The sequence below is a fragment of the Periophthalmus magnuspinnatus genome, chromosome 15 (assembly GCF_009829125.3).
Source record: "Periophthalmus magnuspinnatus isolate fPerMag1 chromosome 15, fPerMag1.2.pri, whole genome shotgun sequence".
Taxonomy (NCBI): Eukaryota; Metazoa; Chordata; class Actinopteri; order Gobiiformes; family Gobiidae; genus Periophthalmus; species Periophthalmus magnuspinnatus.
The window spans coordinates 20660891-20681703 of NC_047140.1; the positions used below are offsets into that span (position 1 = coordinate 20660891).

General features: G+C 38.4%; 1 protein-coding gene across 2 annotated transcripts in view; it reads right to left on the reverse strand.

The window, feature by feature from the left end:
* LOC117382687 (arginyl-tRNA--protein transferase 1) overlaps positions 1-20813 on the reverse strand; it is an 81150-nt gene that overhangs the window by 11956 nt on the left and 48381 nt on the right. For both annotated transcript variants that reach the window (XM_055227502.1, XM_055227503.1), the window contains exon 11: positions 3073-3193. In XM_055227502.1, the coding sequence (XP_055083477.1) occupies positions 3073-3193 (121 nt within the window). The remainder of the gene's footprint in view (positions 1-3072; positions 3194-20813) is intronic.

A 20813-nucleotide genomic window follows, 5' to 3' on the forward strand; every position in this document is an offset into this window, starting at 1 on the left:
AGCATACATCACATACTCTGCACTTGGCAATCTTTAACCTGTCATTGCGCATCTCATATTAGTGTCCATCCCTGGCGTTTTGCTGTTTGCTGATGCAGATGAATGGGGCGAAGTAAACAACAGCTAAAAAACCTCTCAGGATAGAAGCACTTTTGATATACACTTTCTACGGGCTCATGAATATTATGCTCTTATCCAGCAACCTCCACTGAATATATTGACTTTTCAGCAAGACACGTTAGGGGACATTTAAAAGTACAATAGCAGGCTACAATGCCAAGTAATACCATTAAGCTGTCAAACTGAATTTAAATATTGATCAGATAATATACTTGCATCTATTAGATCCCATTTGTAATTTGCACGTCTAAGTGGGAGGACAGATAAGGTTACATTTAAAACTTTGCTGCTATTGTGAAGTGGATGAGTTATAGGCACGAAGAGGGGTTTTGAGTCAGTATGACAGTAGCTGTAGATGTTTGCGTCAGAGCATCTCCAACACTGCAGTTCATCAGGAGTGTTCCCATATGTGGTAAATGGTAAAGGACACTATATAAAAATATAGTGCTTTTCCACCTTCAGGGCAAGGCAAGTTTATTTGTACAGCACAATTCGTACACAGAGTAATTCAAAGTGCTTTACAGAATAACAAAGACATTAAAATCACAATACAGCAAATCAAAAAATAAATAATTATCATAAAATTAACATTAAAAGAGAAGAGTGCAGAATAAAAACCTTTCAGTCACATGCACAGCTAAACAGAACTGTTTTAATCCTAATTTAAAAATTGTAAAAATAGAGGCCTGTCTCACATCTTCTGAAAGATTGTTCCAGGTTTTAGCTGCAAAAAACTGAAACTCTGATTCTCCATGTTTAGTCCTGACTCTGGGCACCAGCAGGAGGCCTGTCCCTGAAGTCCCCAGCGTGAGAGACGGTTCATATGACACTAACATGTCAGAGATGTACTTTGGTGTTAGGCCATGGAGAGACCTGTACACAAGCAGAGCTGCTTTAAAGTCTACAGCTGTCTGAACTCTCGATTGGAGAGGCCAGTGAGCAGGCCGTTACAATTAGGCACTCAAAGCGCTTAACATCAAGAATCACTCACCCACTCACACACACATTCATACATCAATGTACGCACACACACTAGGGTGGACATGGGTAAAGCGTCTTGCCCAAGGACATAATGATAGCTTTCATCTGTGGTCGCTTGAACCTTACTGCCAACTCATGGGTCAGTGGGTTTGACTGCTCAACCAATGAACCAGTGAAGTAGTTTAAATAAAGCAAAACCATTAATTGTGATATTGTTATTGACAGTAAGGTTATAAAGAAAGGTGTACCAGAGTTTTCCATCTTTTGAGGCTGCTCTATCACTACTGTAATATCTTAAGTAAGTACAAAATGCTCAGTTTGGATAACTTAATTTTGTATTCAAATCTAAGAAACCTATTCAAAATTGTTAATAGTGCAGCTCCACCCCCATTGAAAAAATGTACTAAACTTCTGAACAAAGTACTCGATCCACTCGGTTCTCTGTGAACCCGAATTGCATAGTTCTAAAAAAATCCTCGGCCTTGGCGCAGTCTGCCTTTTCTTTTCAAACCATCAGTAGAATCAGCTTCCAGACAGACTGAAGTTGTCTGTGGATTTGAATAATTTTACTAGAAATTTGAAAAAGCACATTTTAGATAATCAAGTGCATCAACATCAGTCTAGTTAATTTGTAGTGTTCTGCATTTGCTGTAAAAACTTGCACATAATGATTTTTAATATCTGTATGAACTGTAACATGATGTATTAGACATGGTGACATTTTATTGTATTTTATTGCTAATGTTAATGATGTTGTTCATGAAATATGAATTTTTAACATGTGTTCATGTGCCAAGGGAGTGCAGATGGAAAGTAGCAGTAGCTAAATCTGGTGGAAATCATCTTTTCATTAATTTGTACATGGTCCCTGATAAATAAAGAAAGACAGATAAAGGGAAATGATCATATTGTTGATATCATGGCGTTTGTCTCATAGTCACTGTTACAGCTTCAGACAGTGTTTTTATAAGATTAAACTCAATGTGGACTGGGTGATTTTATCAAACTTTGGTGGCCCTAAGAGAACCAATTAAATTTTAGTATGCAGTCATTTAGAATAATTATTATGCCAACTACCAAAACAAATCGTATCCACACAGACACCCTCAGTTATGTGCCCTTAACACATTTAAAGGCCCCACATCAACCAATCAGGCCCAGCGAGGCGTCTCGGAGTCTACCTCCTGCGACCGCTTTATTACTCTGATTATCACCATTATAATGTAACGGCCTTATGGAGCAGGGAGGCTGTGAATTCTCTTAGCTAGAACCTTAGGGGCCGTAAAAGAATGTTCACAAAATAATTAAGTGTGAAATAATTATGATTGCATGCACGACAAAACAGTGCACATAAAAGTGAAAATGGATACTTAAAGGTACAGTATGTGTACTTTCTGTACCTGCATGACTCCATGGAAATAGAAAGTTAAAAGCATACTTCAGAACATTCTCCATGTCATACTGTGGAAGATTATAGCAAAAGGAACAAAATGTCTATGGAAACAAGCATAAAAAGACACTCCTCGAGGCCAGAGAGACAAGTTTGTGGAGATACAAGCCCGCTCACAGTGTAGATGCATGTTTTTCTGTTTTCAGTGCAATAAAAACAGCTTTCATTCATAGTCTATTTTTGGCAAAAGATTACATACTGTGGCTTTAAAGAAACAATGGTCTAGGTTAAGTATATATTTGGCCACTCCACTGACATCTGATTGAAACATGTTTTTTTCATTTATATAGTTTGATAGGATTGTAAGACAATAAGTATGAAATGGAGATCGTCAAATTATCAGAGCAGTGCATAAATTCTGCAAGTAATCCCCTTGGCCATAGTCCTGGACTCTAATACAGTTTAGGGTAGTAAAATCTTGCACATATTATTGTTTTATACTGTACAAGTTACTTTTTGAGAGTAAATTTGTCTTGCATAATCAAGGCAATACACATTTGATATAGACTTGTGGGTTGTACCTGCATCGGGATCCTGGTTGAAGCGCGAGTAGCGGCTCTGGTCCATTTTAGGGACACATCTCTCTATGGACACCCAGGTGAAGGTCTCAGGGCACAAGAGGTCTGAAGGCCGGTACTGCCCCTGAACACACAAAAAACAGAAACAAGGATATTAGAAAAATCAGACAAAACTACAACAGAGGGAAATATATAGCTAATTTGGGCAACAGTTTTTTCACTGACAATATAATAAAAGATGTTTAATTTAATCAGTCTTTCGTCAGGTAATTTGGGTGTTTTAAGGGTTTGAGCTTCCTATTTATTCATGGTTTTCAGGCATAAGGATTCCTTCCTGAATTGAAGGATTTGGCATGGGTTTGTTATAGTAATAATGCAATTAAAATCATGGTCCTCACAAAATCTGTAAAATGAGGAAGGAATTGTTTGTCTGAGACCCATGAATAGGTGCCATTTTGAGGACTTTTCACCATTCAAAAGAGTATTTTGTTTTCAATTTTCAATTGCTATGACGACAGGGACAATATTTCATCACTCTGAAACCCAAGGATAGAAAAACACACAATCCAATTCACACATGGTTTCAATCTTTGTAAAGTTAGTCAATAAAGTTAAATTTGTGTAATAACAAATCCAGTATTTTTCTGATTTTCTATTTTTAAATAGCAGTGGTGTGGTACACAACTGTTCAAAATGATGCCTGCAGCTGTAAACAGTTAGCGGTAGCATGCTACTAGTGACCTATGCGCAACTGGGGTTAAGTCCACTTCTCTCTCTGTTTAAGTTCTTTGTTTGAATATAGATTAGATAAATTGGCTTCCAGCCACTAAAATGAATAGAAAATGTAAACACTCTTGCACAGTGTACCAACCCCTTGTACAATGCCTCGAGTTTGACCCAACATTTCGCATGCAGAGCAAACCAAGCTGTACCAAAACATCTGCAAATGAGAAAGGTCTGGTAGTAGAAAGGGACAGAACTGCATTATCTACGACTGTGCTCTATCACCCGCTCTAAACAAACACTCTGTCGGTGGCTTAATAAACAAAAAGGCGCCTGCTATGGGCCTGCTGCAAAGTTTCAACACACAATAATATTTGGATTGTTCATGACATTAAACTACGGGATGAGAGATCAATTCACAAACAAGCCCGGGTCAAAAGTGCTGTGTGATAACACAAAGACTATAAGTATTTTTGAGAACACAGCTATAAGTGTAGGGCCCACACATGGACTGGAACTGGGTCACAGTTCAGGATTAACTGATTTGTCCAAAGAACTTTTTCCTTCAGTATTACTCTTATAAAACAATGGAGGAAAAGGGATCTTAGTAAAAAGTATTTTGGGTTCAGAAAATGCAAATTGTTAGTTGCACTAGTTAGTTAATGCACACGGTGGGTGAGAGTGTTTAGCCTTCTCGCTTCAGACAAAGAAGGTTCCGGGTTCGACTCCTGGGTCGCCTGGGGCTGTCATATGGAGTTTGCATGTTAAACTAAGGTAATCCGACTAGCTCAAAATCTGGAGGTGGGTCCCCGGGTGCTGCACTACAACGCATGCTACTGTTGACAGGCTGCCCCAGCAGCAATGAAGGACGGGTCAAATGCAGAGGACCACTGGGACAATAAAGTGTACCTTAACACTAAACATTTAACACTGTATTAGTGTTCTCCAGTCACACCAAAACTGTTGATTTTTGGCAAATTGTGGTGAACAAAGGTACTAGGTATACAAATGTTTATTATAATGAATTAGCTAACAAAAAAGTAAACAATAAAGCAATCTAATTTTCACCCAGTTACTTTCTGTGTTATCTTGCTAACAAACAAAATGACCAGGATCTATCATCTGCCAATACCATTATGGAAAATATTCTCCCTGTTTTTAGATATAGTTAGAGGACACCTTTCAAATGAACTCACAAGCTCCTAAAAAATGTATTTAAAATGGAGACTATAGAACTCCCTCCATGCATGACGGAAAATTGGCTGCACAAATCGTTGGAGGGGAAGAGGAAATCCATGGAGAATCGGAGGATAGTGACATGTTCTGAGTGCTGCTGCTAACAGATATGAGAGGCAGGAATGTCGTGCATGCGTCTGAGAGCGTTTGGATCCAGAGGAGGGACGTCTCGACAAACCTCTGCCCCCTCTGACTGTCAGCGCACTGGGATTCACACTCTCACACTCCGCCTCACCTGTATGGGCTCCTTCAACACTGCAGCAAGTCTGAGCTGTGTGTATATGCAGCGCACACCTGTTCAAAAGGTAAACTAAAGGTGAAAACTGGACTTTTCATACGGCTTCCTGGCAATGTACCTCCTTATATTGTGGCAGAGTGGTGCAAATGATGGAGCAGTTTTTAATCTCCTGGGAAAGAATAGGTGAAGTTGTAAGAGCATTGATGAATGAATTGAATTAAATCAGCGTAATTCCTCAGTCTTTTCTTGTAAAGCGTTTGTTTCTTGTCTCTAAATTTAAAATTTAATCAATCAATTAAAAGCAGCAACATGGTCAGTATTTTGGTACGTTGGTACACAGTGGAGGATTTCATGTATTACCTCTTGACATCACAAAGTGGAAAAGAGTGTTTACTCCAGGTATGTTTATGATGAGGAAACAACATTATAACATAGATAATAAACTAACATAATATGAGTCCTTTAAAGCAAAAATAATATTGAAAATCGAAAATCGTCCATATCGCCCAGCCCTAATTTGCACTCTTACAGTTTCATCTTTTGCCAGACTGCTATGCCTGATGTGGGGAGACTAAAGTTACTAGAGAAGCCAGAAAATCATATGTTTTGGCCTTTGAGTCTTCTTTGTGGATTCTTAATTTTGCATCTAAAATCCACAATGACACATCCAGACTTCGAGTGTGCAGGTTTAAACACACAGTGAGCAGAAAACCCCAGCTCATGGCACATTTCCTCAATCCTCAGCCTGAAAAGAATAAAAGGCGCATGAGAAAAATGAAGATTACAAAGGTAGGTAGTTGTTAGCGGTCTGGGGTCTGGACAGAGGAGGCAGAGGATACACGCTTTAGTGAAAGTGAGAATGGAGCGTCCCGATGTCTGCTGACTTCTATACTTTAGACTATACTTTATTCACTCGGCTCAGGTTGGTTTCAATTCACTGAACTTTCTCCACTTCCACAATGCACTTCTTGTGTTTTGTGGGTTCCTGACTTAGCTCACTTATAATTCTGCTACTGTCAATGAAATACTTTGAATCAGCAGTAATGAAGGAAAGACGTATTTCAAACAAAGAACAGATGGGATAAAGTAAGAGCATATAGTGATGTATATGCTATAGATTCCTTGTCAAATGTAATGAACTGATTCTACATTCTATGAGTATGTAGTATATGACTAAAATGGAGGATGGGTAAAATTGCAGTTGAGACCACCTTTACATATATGAAATTACTTTTTAGTCATTTCCTGAAAATACCATATATTTCAAACATCATTACTGTCCCCTACAGCCTATTTAACATTGTCACATTATCAAATTATAGAATCAGAAATAAACCAATTGTAAATTTAATTGTATGTGATATTTTATGTGCACATTTGGGATGCACCGATCCAATAGTGGTATCAGAAATCAGCGCTTATACTGAAAAATTTGCTGGATCGTATATAGAATTACAAATACCAGTTCAGTCGATATCCTGGTCGGGCCTATAAACTGACTATTTACTGACTATTTACTGATCATAGTTGGCCCTGAAAGTCTCATAATATTTGAATTTTTATTTATACAAAGTTGTTCTATAGTTATTTGAAGGATAAATAACAGCTACATAACACATTTTGCCTCAGTTCTGTCATATTTTTGTTTAGTAAATAAATGCAGTTTTCAGTCTCTGCTCTGGAATCGCCAGATAATTGAAGTATGTGAATCGGTATCGGAACTGAAAAAGATGGATCGGTGCATCCTCAGTGCGAATTATAAAATTATGGACATTAAATATATTTTATAAAGACCCCAAAAGTATCAAGACTATTGATCCAGTCTCGTCTGTTCTAGTAAGCAGACAGCTCCCTTCACCTCCATCAACTCCCTTTGGCCCACCTCAATGTTAAATACTGTTGTGCTACTCATCTGCACCTCATTTTGTACCCTCCCTCTCGCACACCCATAACAGTTTGAACATGTTTTATTCTCTCTCTCCCTCCATCTGTCTCTCTCTCATTCTTTCTCTGTCTTTCTCTCCATTTCACCCTCTCTCCCCCTCTCTATTTCTCTCACTCCCTCTCTCATTCCCCCTCTCTCTCCCTCTCTCTCTGTCAGTCATCGGCACCAGGTCCGTATCGTCCCGAACAGCAGAAGTAAAGGAGACAGGGATGGTGATGGATGTTTGTGTGTGGGAGACTTTGAACAAGAGGAAACAGAGAATAGAGGAAGTCACTAAAAAGACAGGGGATTAATACAAGAAGGAGTGTTTGTAAAGTGCGCTCTTATCTGCTGGCCTGCTACATGACTGAACAAACAAAGCATGTAAAATATGTTTTAAAAAGCAGTGTTGTTATAGTGGAGAAGAGAAGTTTTATTTATTGACTTTCACTTGCTATAAAATATAAGGTGCAAACAAATACATTGCAGTCATCTTGTGATCATTCTGCTTGGGTGAGTGGCATCAACTAGAGGATAAGTAGTCATGCAGGCATCAGATGGTATTGGTGCATTTTCATGTAAAGGTATATAGAAATAAAAGAGCGGTAAAGCTAAAGTGATGGCTGTATCTAAATAGTCATGATAAAAAGTACAACTATACATATATGAAAAGTGAATTGGTGAATTTAATGATATCGGCAAATAGTTTTTTGGGGGGCCACCATAGCAAAAGATTATATATATATATATATATATATATATATATATATATATATATATATATATATATATATATATATATATATATATATATATATATATATATATATATATATATATATATATATACACACACACACTACCAGTCAACAATACCAATTACCAATATTTTTGGGCCGATATGTAGGACCAATTTTCATTATTTTCACCAAATCATGGACCTTAAATTCACTACAAACTCGCCCCAAGCCCTTTTTTGACCATAAACCTTTAAGCTGTGTAGTCATATTATGTGCAGCTCTCTCTTCATATTAAAGTGCTAATATAAAGGTTTGTATTTTCTAGGCAATAGAAAATATCGACCTATGCTGGAGATTTAAGGTAGATAGCTAATATGCTAAAAAGACAAAATATCGGTTGGCTATCTCTAGTAAGATATATAGAATTATGTAGCAAATAAAAAGTGGTAAATAACTTGTATCTAAAACGTATAAAGTAGTAAAGTAATTGAATTGAACGAAAACACTAAATGAGAAGGTATGCCCAAACTTTTGACCGGTAGTGTATATATTGACAATGGCTAAAAGACAAAAAAAGGCACATTGGACCATTCATAGTATGTCATTGAACAGTGAACGGGAGCTGGATTACTTGGAATAAAAGGTGTATGACAGAAAAATAGGCTACATGTCATCACTCCACTTTGACCACTATTTTAACACTGAAATATAACGTTTTACCATGCTTGTTGCTTTTTATAATAACAAAAACAAACCTGATTTTTTCATTCATGCCAGTATGAACCACATTAGTGAACAGTGACCACCAGGACAATAAGGCTTTATTGCCCTTATCTCTACAGTGTGAAAAGAAACCGTGGTTATTACCTCGTTTGACTAAAGGCTGTAAACAATGACAGCATCTCCATAATGAGGCTTAAAGATAAACACGTCTCTGTGTGTTTGACAGGAGCTGCAGCCTCACAGATCTATGAGCCCTGCAGGCCACATGTGTCTGCTCCCAGGCCACACAGGAGACGTGCTGCTAACTCCACGTACAGTACTGATCATGCCATTAATGATACTACAAGTGCTCCTAATGTTACTGCTACTACTTGAATACTGTTGTGGCTGTTGTTAAAGCTGCTGCTGCTACTACTATATGGCTATGGGTACTATTTCAAGTACTACATCCAATACATGCCCTGCACATCAATTAGACAATTAAAAGGGGAATGTCACAAGCTCTTAAACTTTAAAAGATTTGACCATGCCTCTGACTCAATCTTCACTTAATAGAAGTTATTATAATATTGTATATAATTATAATATAATAAGAGATAGTTCAATATATCCCTTGGATGATATAACAGGCCATTATTTGGACTTTTTAGCATATCAGCCTTAAATCTCCAGCATCAGCCGATATTTTGTTTTGGTCAATGTGCTGCCTCGAAAATACACACAAAGCTTTATACTAACACTCTAATACAAAGAGATAGCTTCACAAAACATGACTATACAGTTCTCTTATAGTTTTGTGGTAAAAAAAAAGGGCTTGGGCGGAGTTTGTAGTGAATTTATATTACATATTTTGGCAAAAATAATCAAAATCGGCCCTAGATATATTGCCCCTAAAATATTGTCAGAGCTTATATCGGCCATCGGTTGCTTTGTATTCTAAATAATCGGTATCAGCACTGGTCATGAAAAATCCATATCAGTCGATCTCCAAATATAACTATGGATACACATAACTACTGGTACTCAAGGTCTTCATACATATAGCGGCTCACTCCAGCTACATTACTACCTACTCAACCTTCATTCAAAAGTAGTTGTAGTTCTAGTTCCTAGTTCTAAGAATAGATTTATTCTACTACTTAGAAAATTAAACTGATTATACAAATCAAACAATTATTAACAGAACTGAATCTTTAGGTAGAAATTCATCTGTCTCACCACCACATAAAAACAGCACAACAGGGGACAATTTCTTTTTTGAAAATAGACTTTGTTGCCAGTGGTGCTCTATAGCGCCTCCCAAACTACATACAGACAGTCCCTCTCTCCTTTGGCCCACACAGAGTTTCAGATACAGAGAGCAGGTGCCCATCTGTCAAACTCTATTGTAAACTCACTGCACACTGCTCATCTCAAACATATAACTGTCACCCTGTTCTTCACTTTCATTATGTTCTGGCCCTTCTGCTCCGGTCCGGTTTCTCACACAGATATTACAGACAGGAGCGTTGCCCACGGCTTAAACCGGTGATTTATATGAAAAGCAATTCTTCATTCATATTAACTCAGCAGCACAGGAATCCTTGTGAAAACCTACACCTCCAAAGCCTCTTGTCTCTCATGGATCAGAAAGTACAGACTCAGGTATGTGCTGAGCAAAGATGTAATCAGAAGGAATGGCCATAAAAATAGTCTTGGGTTCACTTGAAAATCCAATAAGCGAAATTTTAAGGTGCGTTCACACTTGTTACACACACATCAAAACTAAAATAAACTAGGAGAAAACAAGAACTAAACCTGGAATCAGCCAGAACTAAACCAGAGCTACAAAAGGACCAAGCCTACATAAGGACTTAACTTGGCTGGACAATTAACCAAAGGAAAACGGAAATTGGAATATGAGGTGTCAAATGATGAGTTATAAAATAGGATGGGAACTGACAAATGTTTATGGCTTTTATGAGGGATACAATAGCTTTTATAATGTAATATTTTGTGATTTCTCTGTAGTGTTTTGATTGTGTTGGCTGCTACTTTGGCCAGGTCTCTCTTGTAACAGTTTTGGAATTTCAATGGGACTTCCTGGTTAAATAAAGTAAAATAAAATAAAAATAAATAAATAAGTAACATAGTCTAGGACCAAACCAAGATAAGTATGAAGATACTCTTAGTCATCCAATCTGAAATCCTCAGGACCTCTGTAACAACCATATGAACACTACACTTTTTTCAGATCTTAGACTTGGACAAAAAGGATTTACATTGCGTACATTTTCAACAGGCATCATCCAAAAATTAAAAAAATCATAGTAGGAACCTTTGTTTTTGTTCTTTTGAGGTCTAAATCTATCGAAATCATGATGGAGATACATATCAGAAACTGCAACAACAAGTGACAACAACGTGCCAATAATACAGTACAGCTAACTGCTAATTGCTAACTAATTACAAGAAATATAAGTGTTTGCATGTAAAATGTTAGACATTATCGGTACAGCCACATGTGTAAAGCAGAGGTGTACAAGAGTTGTACATTGAGACCACTTGGCTCCGAAAGATAGGTCATCTGTCCCCGGTCTCCCGCAAATGTTTTAAACTGGGATTGACATAAACATAGTTATTTGTCTGCATATAGTTTACTTAATAAATACATACATTTAAAAAATCAGTTATTATGAGGTGTAAGTCTCAATTTGAGGACTGCATGAACTTGTATGGCAGAGTAATGCACTAACCTTTACCGTTATCATTATTTCAACCTGCATTACTGTTGCTGTTTGTTACAAGATTGTACATATATCATCTTTTATGGACTGTTTTACAATTCTCGGACATCTTTACAAGTCCATAATTCATTTTTGGCAGAAGATATTTTTACCACCTTTCCCCAAGGCGCACAAACAAGCGACCTACATTACAGTAAACAAAGCGGACTAAATATGAGAGGAATGGTTTACACCAGGCATGTCCAAACTGCGGCCCGGGGGCCAAATACGGCCCTCAGACCAATTTTTCTTGGCCCTCAAGCTTCCAGGTGAATTAGCCTGTATTTCTTTAAACAGTACTTTTTACTGTATATTTCTGAAAATCTGCTTTAACAAGCCCTTATCAAATATTTAATGTGTCCCATTGAGGATGTAAGCATGAATAAAGGTCTAGCGGTTCAGTCTAACTTGTAATAATAACACACATTTGAAGTATTCACTGTATTGGCGACCAGTCTATGGCCCTCAGTCGGCCCTCGGCTTTGTCTGTGATTTTATATGCGGCCCTTCATGAAAAACGTTTGGACACCCCTGGTTTACACATTCTATTGTTTACATCACAATCATTCAAAATGTTCAGATTACACTAAAAGTTACAGTAGCTTTTTCTTCTTTCATTTCATGTCTAAATGACAAATCGATGTTAATTTTCACTTTTGAAATTTAGGTATGCAAATTTGAAAGTTGTTTTGACAATCCTTTCATTTATTATAAAATCAAATATTTGAATAATCTAACTACGGATAATATTGTGAGTGCTGATTTGAAGATTTGAATGGGTATATTGTTGCCAAAAGGAACAAACAAGCTCATTATCAGGATACTCTGCAACATCATAACATCTTTGCACTCTCACTGTTTATTAGACTGGCTTAATCCCTAGCCTCTGTATTTCTGAAAACAACTCCAGAATTTAATGTTTTTATTATTACTACCGACCACTGCTGTAAAACACCCCTATAGACTCATATAACTACGTCCAAAATGTCCCAGTACACAACATAACTGAGGGAGCTTACATTTTTTTTCTTTTAACCACAGCTTGCATTGAGAGGAGGTTTTGGAGCTTAGATCAGATGTTGTTTTAAAACCACATTGTAATGTCATGGTTCAAATGGATCGTCTTTCAGAGCTGGTGCAGAGGGCCAGGACGGAGGACTTTTGGGGAGATGTGGGGTGGGTGTCTGTGTCCTAGGTTCGAGCACAGTTTTATAGTGACATGTGTTCCTGATTTCCTGCCTGTATGTCCCGTTGAGTTTTCATCTGCACTACTGGAGTCTGTGCAGTGTCTGTGGAGTGTGTGCAGTCAAAAGTACTACTACCAAGTACTACTCTTGAGCTAATGCCTCTGTCACAATACAAGTACAAATAATGACACTACCACTACTTCTACTACTACTCCTACTAGCACTACTACCACCAACACCACCAACACCACCAGCCTCATCATTTTGGTCTTAAAATGTTCGTAATAACTCATTCGATACTGATATTTTACTGGTATTTTAATTTTGCCGTTTGTCCATAATTCATGATATGAACATTAATAACAGACAAATCAGGCACCTTCTTTTCCCCAAGGTCCACTAGCATTAGCAACAAGGTTGATTGACAGCCCACTTCCTGCTATACCAGCGGTGTGGGCGGGAGGAGGCACTGCCTTCAACACCCTCATTCCAGATTGGTTCTTTGGTTGGTATGATACTCTCAGTTGGAACTTGGTTCCAAATGTGCCCCTGTAACTGCTAGCCTCAATGAGCTTAATTTGACTGGAGCCAAACACTATGGGTGACATCACACTCACTTAGTCCACTTCTTTATACAGTTCTATTGTGTCGACACCAGTATCAGTACAGTTACATATGTGTAAAGCAGAGTTGTACATGAGTGGAATGGTTACCTCCTTCACTAAGAGACCACTCAGCTCCGACGCTGATGTAAGCCTGCATGAGTTCACTGCTATGTGAGACCAGGCTATGTTTGTCTGGTGATGAAGATAAATTATCCAACTATAACTCAAAAAAACAAAGGGGTGCTGTTGTGGAGAATTCAAACATCCTACTGTCCCATTCAAAGCAAAGCAGAGGGGGTTTATATACAAAGGTGTAGCTGGATCTGGACCCACAGTACTCAAGCCATGAAAAGTGTACAAGAAGACAGCCGCAGTTCTGTCTCGTTACCAGTTACATAATTAAAATTCTGCTTGAATAAAGGTTTTGCTTACTCTTCCCATGGTCACAAACGCTATTCTTACTTGAGTACATTTTTTGTACTCAATACTCGACCCACCTCCACCTCTCAAAGAATTTGTGCTGGGAAAAAAATTTAATATTACATTGCTTTAACTTATGGAAGGTTAAAACAACAAGTATTTCATTCATAAGCAGTCAGTTGTTAAATATAATGTAATTTCATAAAAGGGTTAAAAATGCATCAAATTCACAGGTTTCAGCGCCCTGTTTATAGGTGACATTTTTAATATTTTTTACTATTTAAAAGATTGTTTGGAATTGTCTATTGCTATGGCAACAGTATTTATTTTTCATCACACTGAAACCAATAGATAGCTGTTGGTACTGCTACATAAACTACTTTCTGGACCCCACAACACATAAATACTGCACATTCACCAAGAAGCACTTTAGACAGAACACATGGACATCTGACCCGGAGACACAGCCGCGGTCACGTTTGTCCCTGTCTGCAGTATATTATTCAGTGAGTTTAATCTACGACCATCCCAAACTGGAGGGGTGCACAAAGAGGCCTAGTGTGACCCAGACCCAAGCAAACCTAACCCGGTCGACCCAGGTTAGCACCCTGACCCCCGGGGCAGACCAGCCAATGGAGGCCAAACACCAATAAACACAAGTCTGATCCCTACATCTGCAGCCTGTCCCAACAACCAACTCACAATGCACCACTCCCCACCACCTTCCCCTGTCTGTTGAAACACACCCTGCCCAGACGAAAGAAGCGTGAGGGGGGCCCCAAGGGTGCTGAAGGACGGGCGTAAACAGGACGACCCGAACAAACACACATGCGACTGGGCAAATACGACCCACAGCCAAATATGGTCAGTGTGAGTGAAAGACAAGTGTAAACCACAGAGTATTAAAACAGAGGACAATGGGGCCTATGGTGACAAGAGAAGGAGGGTCTGCCAGCACCTTATAAGCAAGTAATATAAAAATAAATACCACATACTAGGCTTTATATTGTTGCTTGTTGTTACTGAAGTAGGATATGAGGCAAATGATGGATGACTGCTATTATTAAGCTAACCTAATTTCCATTGCTAACAACGCATATTCGGTCTTATTATGTTAAAAGAAAAGATGCTAACCTTATAACCCAATAAAGACATCAATTGTGATCTGAATCGTAACTGCAATTCATGTCAAAAACTTGCAATGAGATACTTAGTTCAGCCCTTTCCACAGTTCTGCTTCACGTTGTTTACTAAAAGGTACGCAAAAGTTACAGGCAACGTTTTGGTATCTACACAGAAGCATGTGCGTAGATACCAGCATGCTGTCTTAGCATGTGGAGATTTACACTGATATTTAAAGATTTCAGCCTTAGCCTTTCACCCCACTCCGCACATTACCAGGGTGTGCTGCAAATAAAGACGACTAACTCTCCCCTTTGGGCCCCAGATGACACCCTCCTTTTTACTCCCTCCTCCTCCTACTCTCCTCACTGCGTCACGGCTCCACGGATGACAGGTTAATGAGAAGAAAATATTTTTACAGGATCGCGTTTCGTCGGCGGTCTGAGAGGCAGTGGCAGCACTTTTATGGGCATCCACAGAGCGCACAGACTGGCCACTTTTATCTCTCAATCTGGGTTTATGGGGCTAGCACGACCGATACGCCTGTTCAACTATACAGACCACAGCTAACCCAGTCATATCTGCCAAGTAAGGCCCAAATCTGAGGTCTGAATCTGTTTATAATCCCACCTTAAGCTTCAAGGATCAGAGCTAGAGTTGTGTTTTTATTTAATATAAAAGAGATCTGGAGAAAAATGTGTTTTGATGAAATGAAGTATAGTCACATTAGCAAAGAGATGGTAAAAAAAACAGTTTTTGTTATAAAAGTTGAAGAAAATAATGTACTTTTGTAACTTTTCTATCCCCATGGAAACAAGCAGGTGACGCTGCTAAGCCAAGCTACTGATCAGATCTGTGGAAAAATTCCCCTGGTATTTCTTAACAATAAAAACACCTGTAACAGAATACGTTAACGCCTTACTGTGGAACCTTTGGGACAATGCAACAACATCTCCATGGAGAGAAACGGGGAGGACTCTTCACCAGAAAAGTTACAAAGTGCTAAATTTATGCCCATTTCTATATCATTTGCAAATTTGACAAAACTTAAATGCCAATACTGGTTGGCATTAATGCATAGATTGTATAAATAAAAGGACATAGCTAACCTGCTAGCCGCCGCATTCCAAGAATTGAAAAATTGTCACTCCTCTCGCTGTAGCAGTTGAAGTAAGCCTTGACATTTTGGTCTTAAAGTGTTCATATCAAGATGCTCTACATCATTCTGGTGTTTTTATTTCGCTATTTTGTGCGTGAATCAAGTTATGAACATCAATAACAGACAAATCAGGCGCCTTCTGTCCCTGAGGTCACGTTAGCAACAGGTTTGATTGAAAGGCGTTGCTAAGTGCCCGCTTCCTGCCAAACCACAGGTGCAGAAGGGGCGTTACCTTCAACAGCCGTGCTCTGGATTGGCTCTTTAGTTGCTATGATACTCATGCTCTCACTCACTTAGTCCACTCCTTCATACAGTCTATCGTTTATTGATATTTTAAGGTTGGGTCTGGAAGGGCATCTGGCATAAAAAGTCAAATCAATTTGCAAAACACAACATGACGGTAGCTACAAATTATTTGCAATAGTAGCACTGAAAAGTAAAAGCCATGAAGACGTTGGGATTTATGCATCATACGAAATCAATTCTACAGCATCCATCTACAAAGCAAAGTTAGATGAGCTCTGCCGGTAATGGTTGTGCATGGATTCTCGTTTTAAAGCCTTTCAAAGTGTGATAGCGAGGCCCATTTAAATCTCACATGTATCAAGGTGCTTCTAACCTGACAACTTTCACTTTGAATAACCCTCTCAGTATGAGGCTGTTTGCTTGTACGCACTTATCTGAACACATTTCCTGCACCAAAGACAGTGCGGCGCAGCTGGGGCAGGTTTGAAAATAAATAGTGAGAAGGTAATGGCAATGCAAACACCTCACGCTGGCAGCTAGAGGGCTCTGGATACGCTCAGTCTGACACCCAAATCTAAACTTTCATTTGACCTCTGTACCCCCGCCCCATTTAGTCTGGAGTACACAAACTGAAAGAAGTGAATCTACTGAATAAACTATGTACTTGTACTTCTCTGAGTTTCATTACAATATATAGTTTACTTTTAGTTATCAATAGAAAGTAACAATTTCAGATGCTTTAACTATACTGGGATTGAGGATTAGATTCAAGAAGAGTTGCCTGTTGTATGCTTTTCTTGCTTTAAAATGTTTTCAATTTCAAGTTTATCCTGTACCTCCTCTACTTTTATTTATTCTATGGTAAAAAATAATCTTAACTCAGTAAAATACCAGGTAATACCAAGTATTTATGTATTTCCCTTACTGTGAATACTATTACAATGCCTTTTCAATGCAATTCTATTTTCACTAATATTTTGCAGCACTAATGTTTGCCAAATTTCTGCTTCATCTTCTCCACCTCTGGCTCTGCTCAGCGTGACACCAAAGTCTAAACTCTCATTTTCAGCCTTTTGACCTTCACGCCCAGCTCGCCCCCTCCTCTCTCTCTCTCCATCTCTCCATCTTTCTCTCCTTCCCTCTCTCTAGCATCGCCCGACCCTTTGAACTCTGCTCCTCCGGTACGCCCATCTTGTCAGCACTCCTCCTAGGGGGCGCCGATCTGTGCTCCAATAAGTGGCAGCCTGTTGATGATTTGTTAGAAACACAAGCGGGTCGGGACAGGGGGGATGATGTGGCATGAAAAAAGAGAAAAATTATGAAAAACGTTAGACAAATGTTTCTGCTGAGAGGTGCGCTGTTGGTGGTCTGCATTGGATGAAATCAAACAAGAGCATTTCTGTCTGAAAGATTTGTATTTAAGAGCGGGGGAGGAGAGAGGAGCCGGTTTGGAGGGAAGGGTATTCTCCAACTTATATATTTCACAGAGGGAGTGAAAACACGCCCTGTTGAGTTTGATCTTATTAGGATGGGCACTGCCTTTCTAACTTTGAAAGGAGGATTGGGAAAGAAAAATACTTAAATCAAATAATCCAGATTAAGACTAAAACAGGATCAAATGATAAAAATATATAAAAACAGAATAAATTGTATATTAGTCAAGATAGTTGTCTTAAAATATTGTTTACATGATATATTAAAAGGTGCTATATCTGATTTTACTTTAATGTGAAAAACAGAATTAGAACAGCTTGTTGTAGTCAAAGTTATTCCTCACTTACCTTATGCATTCAGAGCATTCTAATTATTCACCGCAATGTTTTTGTTTTTCTCACAACAATCATAGACCAGTGTAGAATTTTGCCAGCAACAACTAGAGATAGACCCGTATATTGGTATATATATATTTGGACTTTTGAGTGTATCAGCCTTAAATCTCCAGCAGTGGCTGATATTTTCAATTCAATTCAATTCAATTTCTCTTTATTGTCACATGTGCATATACATACAAGATATATAGCACATATGAAATTGCTGTCCTCTCACACCTTTTGTTTGGCCCAACCAGCTGCCTAAATATGCATAAAGAATATATACAAACAACTTGAGTCCAAAGATGGTACTGCAAAAATGTGAATACACTGCTCTCTTATCCAGTTTGTAGTAAAACTAGGTTGTGGATCACTTTCTACTAAAGTCAAATGAGATCGTTTGAAGAAAATGACCAAAATCAGCCCTACATAATTGGTTCAAAAATATCGGCAGAGTTTATCAGCATCATCGGTTTCTCTGGATTCTTAACAATTGGTATTTGCATTGGCCATGAAAAAAACATATCGCTCGATCTCTAACAAGAACTAGCATTCTAACTTCTACTTCTTGATTAGTAAAACAGTACTAATCAGTGAAAGCCTTCATAATTAGATATGGACAGCACGTAGTAGAATTATTTTGACCTCAAGAGCTGCTTATACAATATATCTGGATTGGGGACAAATTTTGCTCAAATACATGGGAAAATATCATCACTACAAGGCCTTTAATGTATTTGTTGTGACGAGGCAACAAAGTGCATTTTATACATTTTGGTGAGATATTGGTCATTATGGATGAAGTAGGTATTTGAATCTATCTATCTGCATTTTGGGCACATGCACAGCTAGAGAAAAGTATTTCGAGTCTGACGTGAAGCAAGAATGGACCGGCAAAACACAGCCAAACCATTCTCAACATTTAGCTCCAGTTTTGCGTTTGATAAAATACAAAATAATTTGATGCAGACAGTGCAGGGGAGCCTGATTTTGTCACAAAGTGCAGCTTTTACATTGTAGTATATGGAGCGGCCTGCCAGTACAGTATACATTCACCAGCTTTCTCAATGATCTTAATCTTAATGGAGTATTGATGTGTATATTATTGGAAAATTGCAGTTGCAGAACATACAGCATCGTCAGAAAAAGAGTACTTTTACCAGTGATATGATTATAATTTGATTAGAGAAAATAAGTAGATTAAAATGAAGAGTTTGGCAGAAGAAGTAGGTCTGTAAACACGTGCATTTAACATGGAAGACTGCAGGGTAACTTAACACTCGCCTATTTAAGCTAAACAGACTTGTGCATCTTGGTGCATCTGAGCATAGCAATGGGACAATTGAGAGAAATGTGATACTGCAACAGCCACTGCACAAATACATATCCACAAACTCTACAGACCCATAACATCATCCCCCTCACCGAACAAAATGTCTGACTCTGTTTAACAACTGGATCAAATCAACCCCAAAGTTTGTGCATTCTTTCCCAATCCATCTTTCATCTGAGCCTGCATGGTGGTGGGGCCATTCCATAGACGGTGAAAGGAGAATGGTAAACAAAAAGCTTATAGAAAAAAAAAAATGGGCTGGGCTAAATGTTGCCTGGACTTGTGCGATTTATGAAGTAAAGCCCACAATTGTTGGGTTTTACTGTTACAATACAACTGGAACAATGGGTCTATAGGTCCAACTGTAACTTCATTCTGGAATATAATAGCATGAAAAGAAGACAATGGCCTATGGGTTAGCTGAACAACGCATGAAATGAAAACCAAAAGGCAACTCTGAATAATAAAGCTTTGTTACTTTAAAATATGACATAAATACAAGTACTAAAACAATGAAAACCTGAATAAATGTAAACAATGGTGAGTCGTATAAGTGTTACACACCATTACACTGCTACTATTAAAACTACATAAAAAGTGGACTATATGTAATTAGTGTAACTGACAACACTGTAAACGTCGTCACAAACAGTGTGTAGCTGTCGGCCCCTCCTATGGATAGCTGCACATCACACTAGTGAGTAGTGGATTTTTTTTTTTTCATTTATACCAAAATGACTGCGCAACACTGTCAAATCCTAGACATATCATTGATTAAGAACAAAGTAAGTACAGATCAGCGGGCGTATGCCGGTGGCAGTGAAAAAAGGGATTGATTGGCAATATGGCATCTTGAAAATACGTCATTAAAGATGGTCAAACAAGCACAAATCCCTCCAAAAACAACTCTGAGAGGGTAAATGAGAAGGAGGACCAACTATAACATTGTTAAAAGCTTTGAAAAGTTGATTTTACATAACATGTCTGCTTTAAGTAAACTAAAGAGCATCTATTTAGTTCCACCTGTTTGTTATGCAGGTGCCTCATGCTTTGGTACAATCTCTGCTGATGACCCGCATACACACTTGTAGTAACAGCGAATGTGAGGTAGCACGTACACGGGACAGGTTGAAGGGAGCCCTGAGGCGCAAATAAAATACTTGCACTGCACTGCTGATTGCCCTGAAGGGTCTTCTGCATGTCCCAACCTGAAAAACCATATCTATTATTACATGTTTTTTGACAAAGCAATGATTCAAAAAGATGAGATAGTCAGTTTGCTTATGAAATCAAATGGATAAGTTTGGTTTTCACAAAGGTCCCATTGTGCAGGTGTGCGTAGGTTTGGTACACGCCCGGGGAGGGTGCTTTGTCACGTCTGATTAAAGTCAGAAACAGAAAAGGTGACAGGAGCCTGAGGGACACCGCTAATTAAGTTGTCAAATTTTGAGATTCGAACGGTTTGCTAAATCATAAACAAAATAATTACGCAATGTTTATTGCACACCTTTG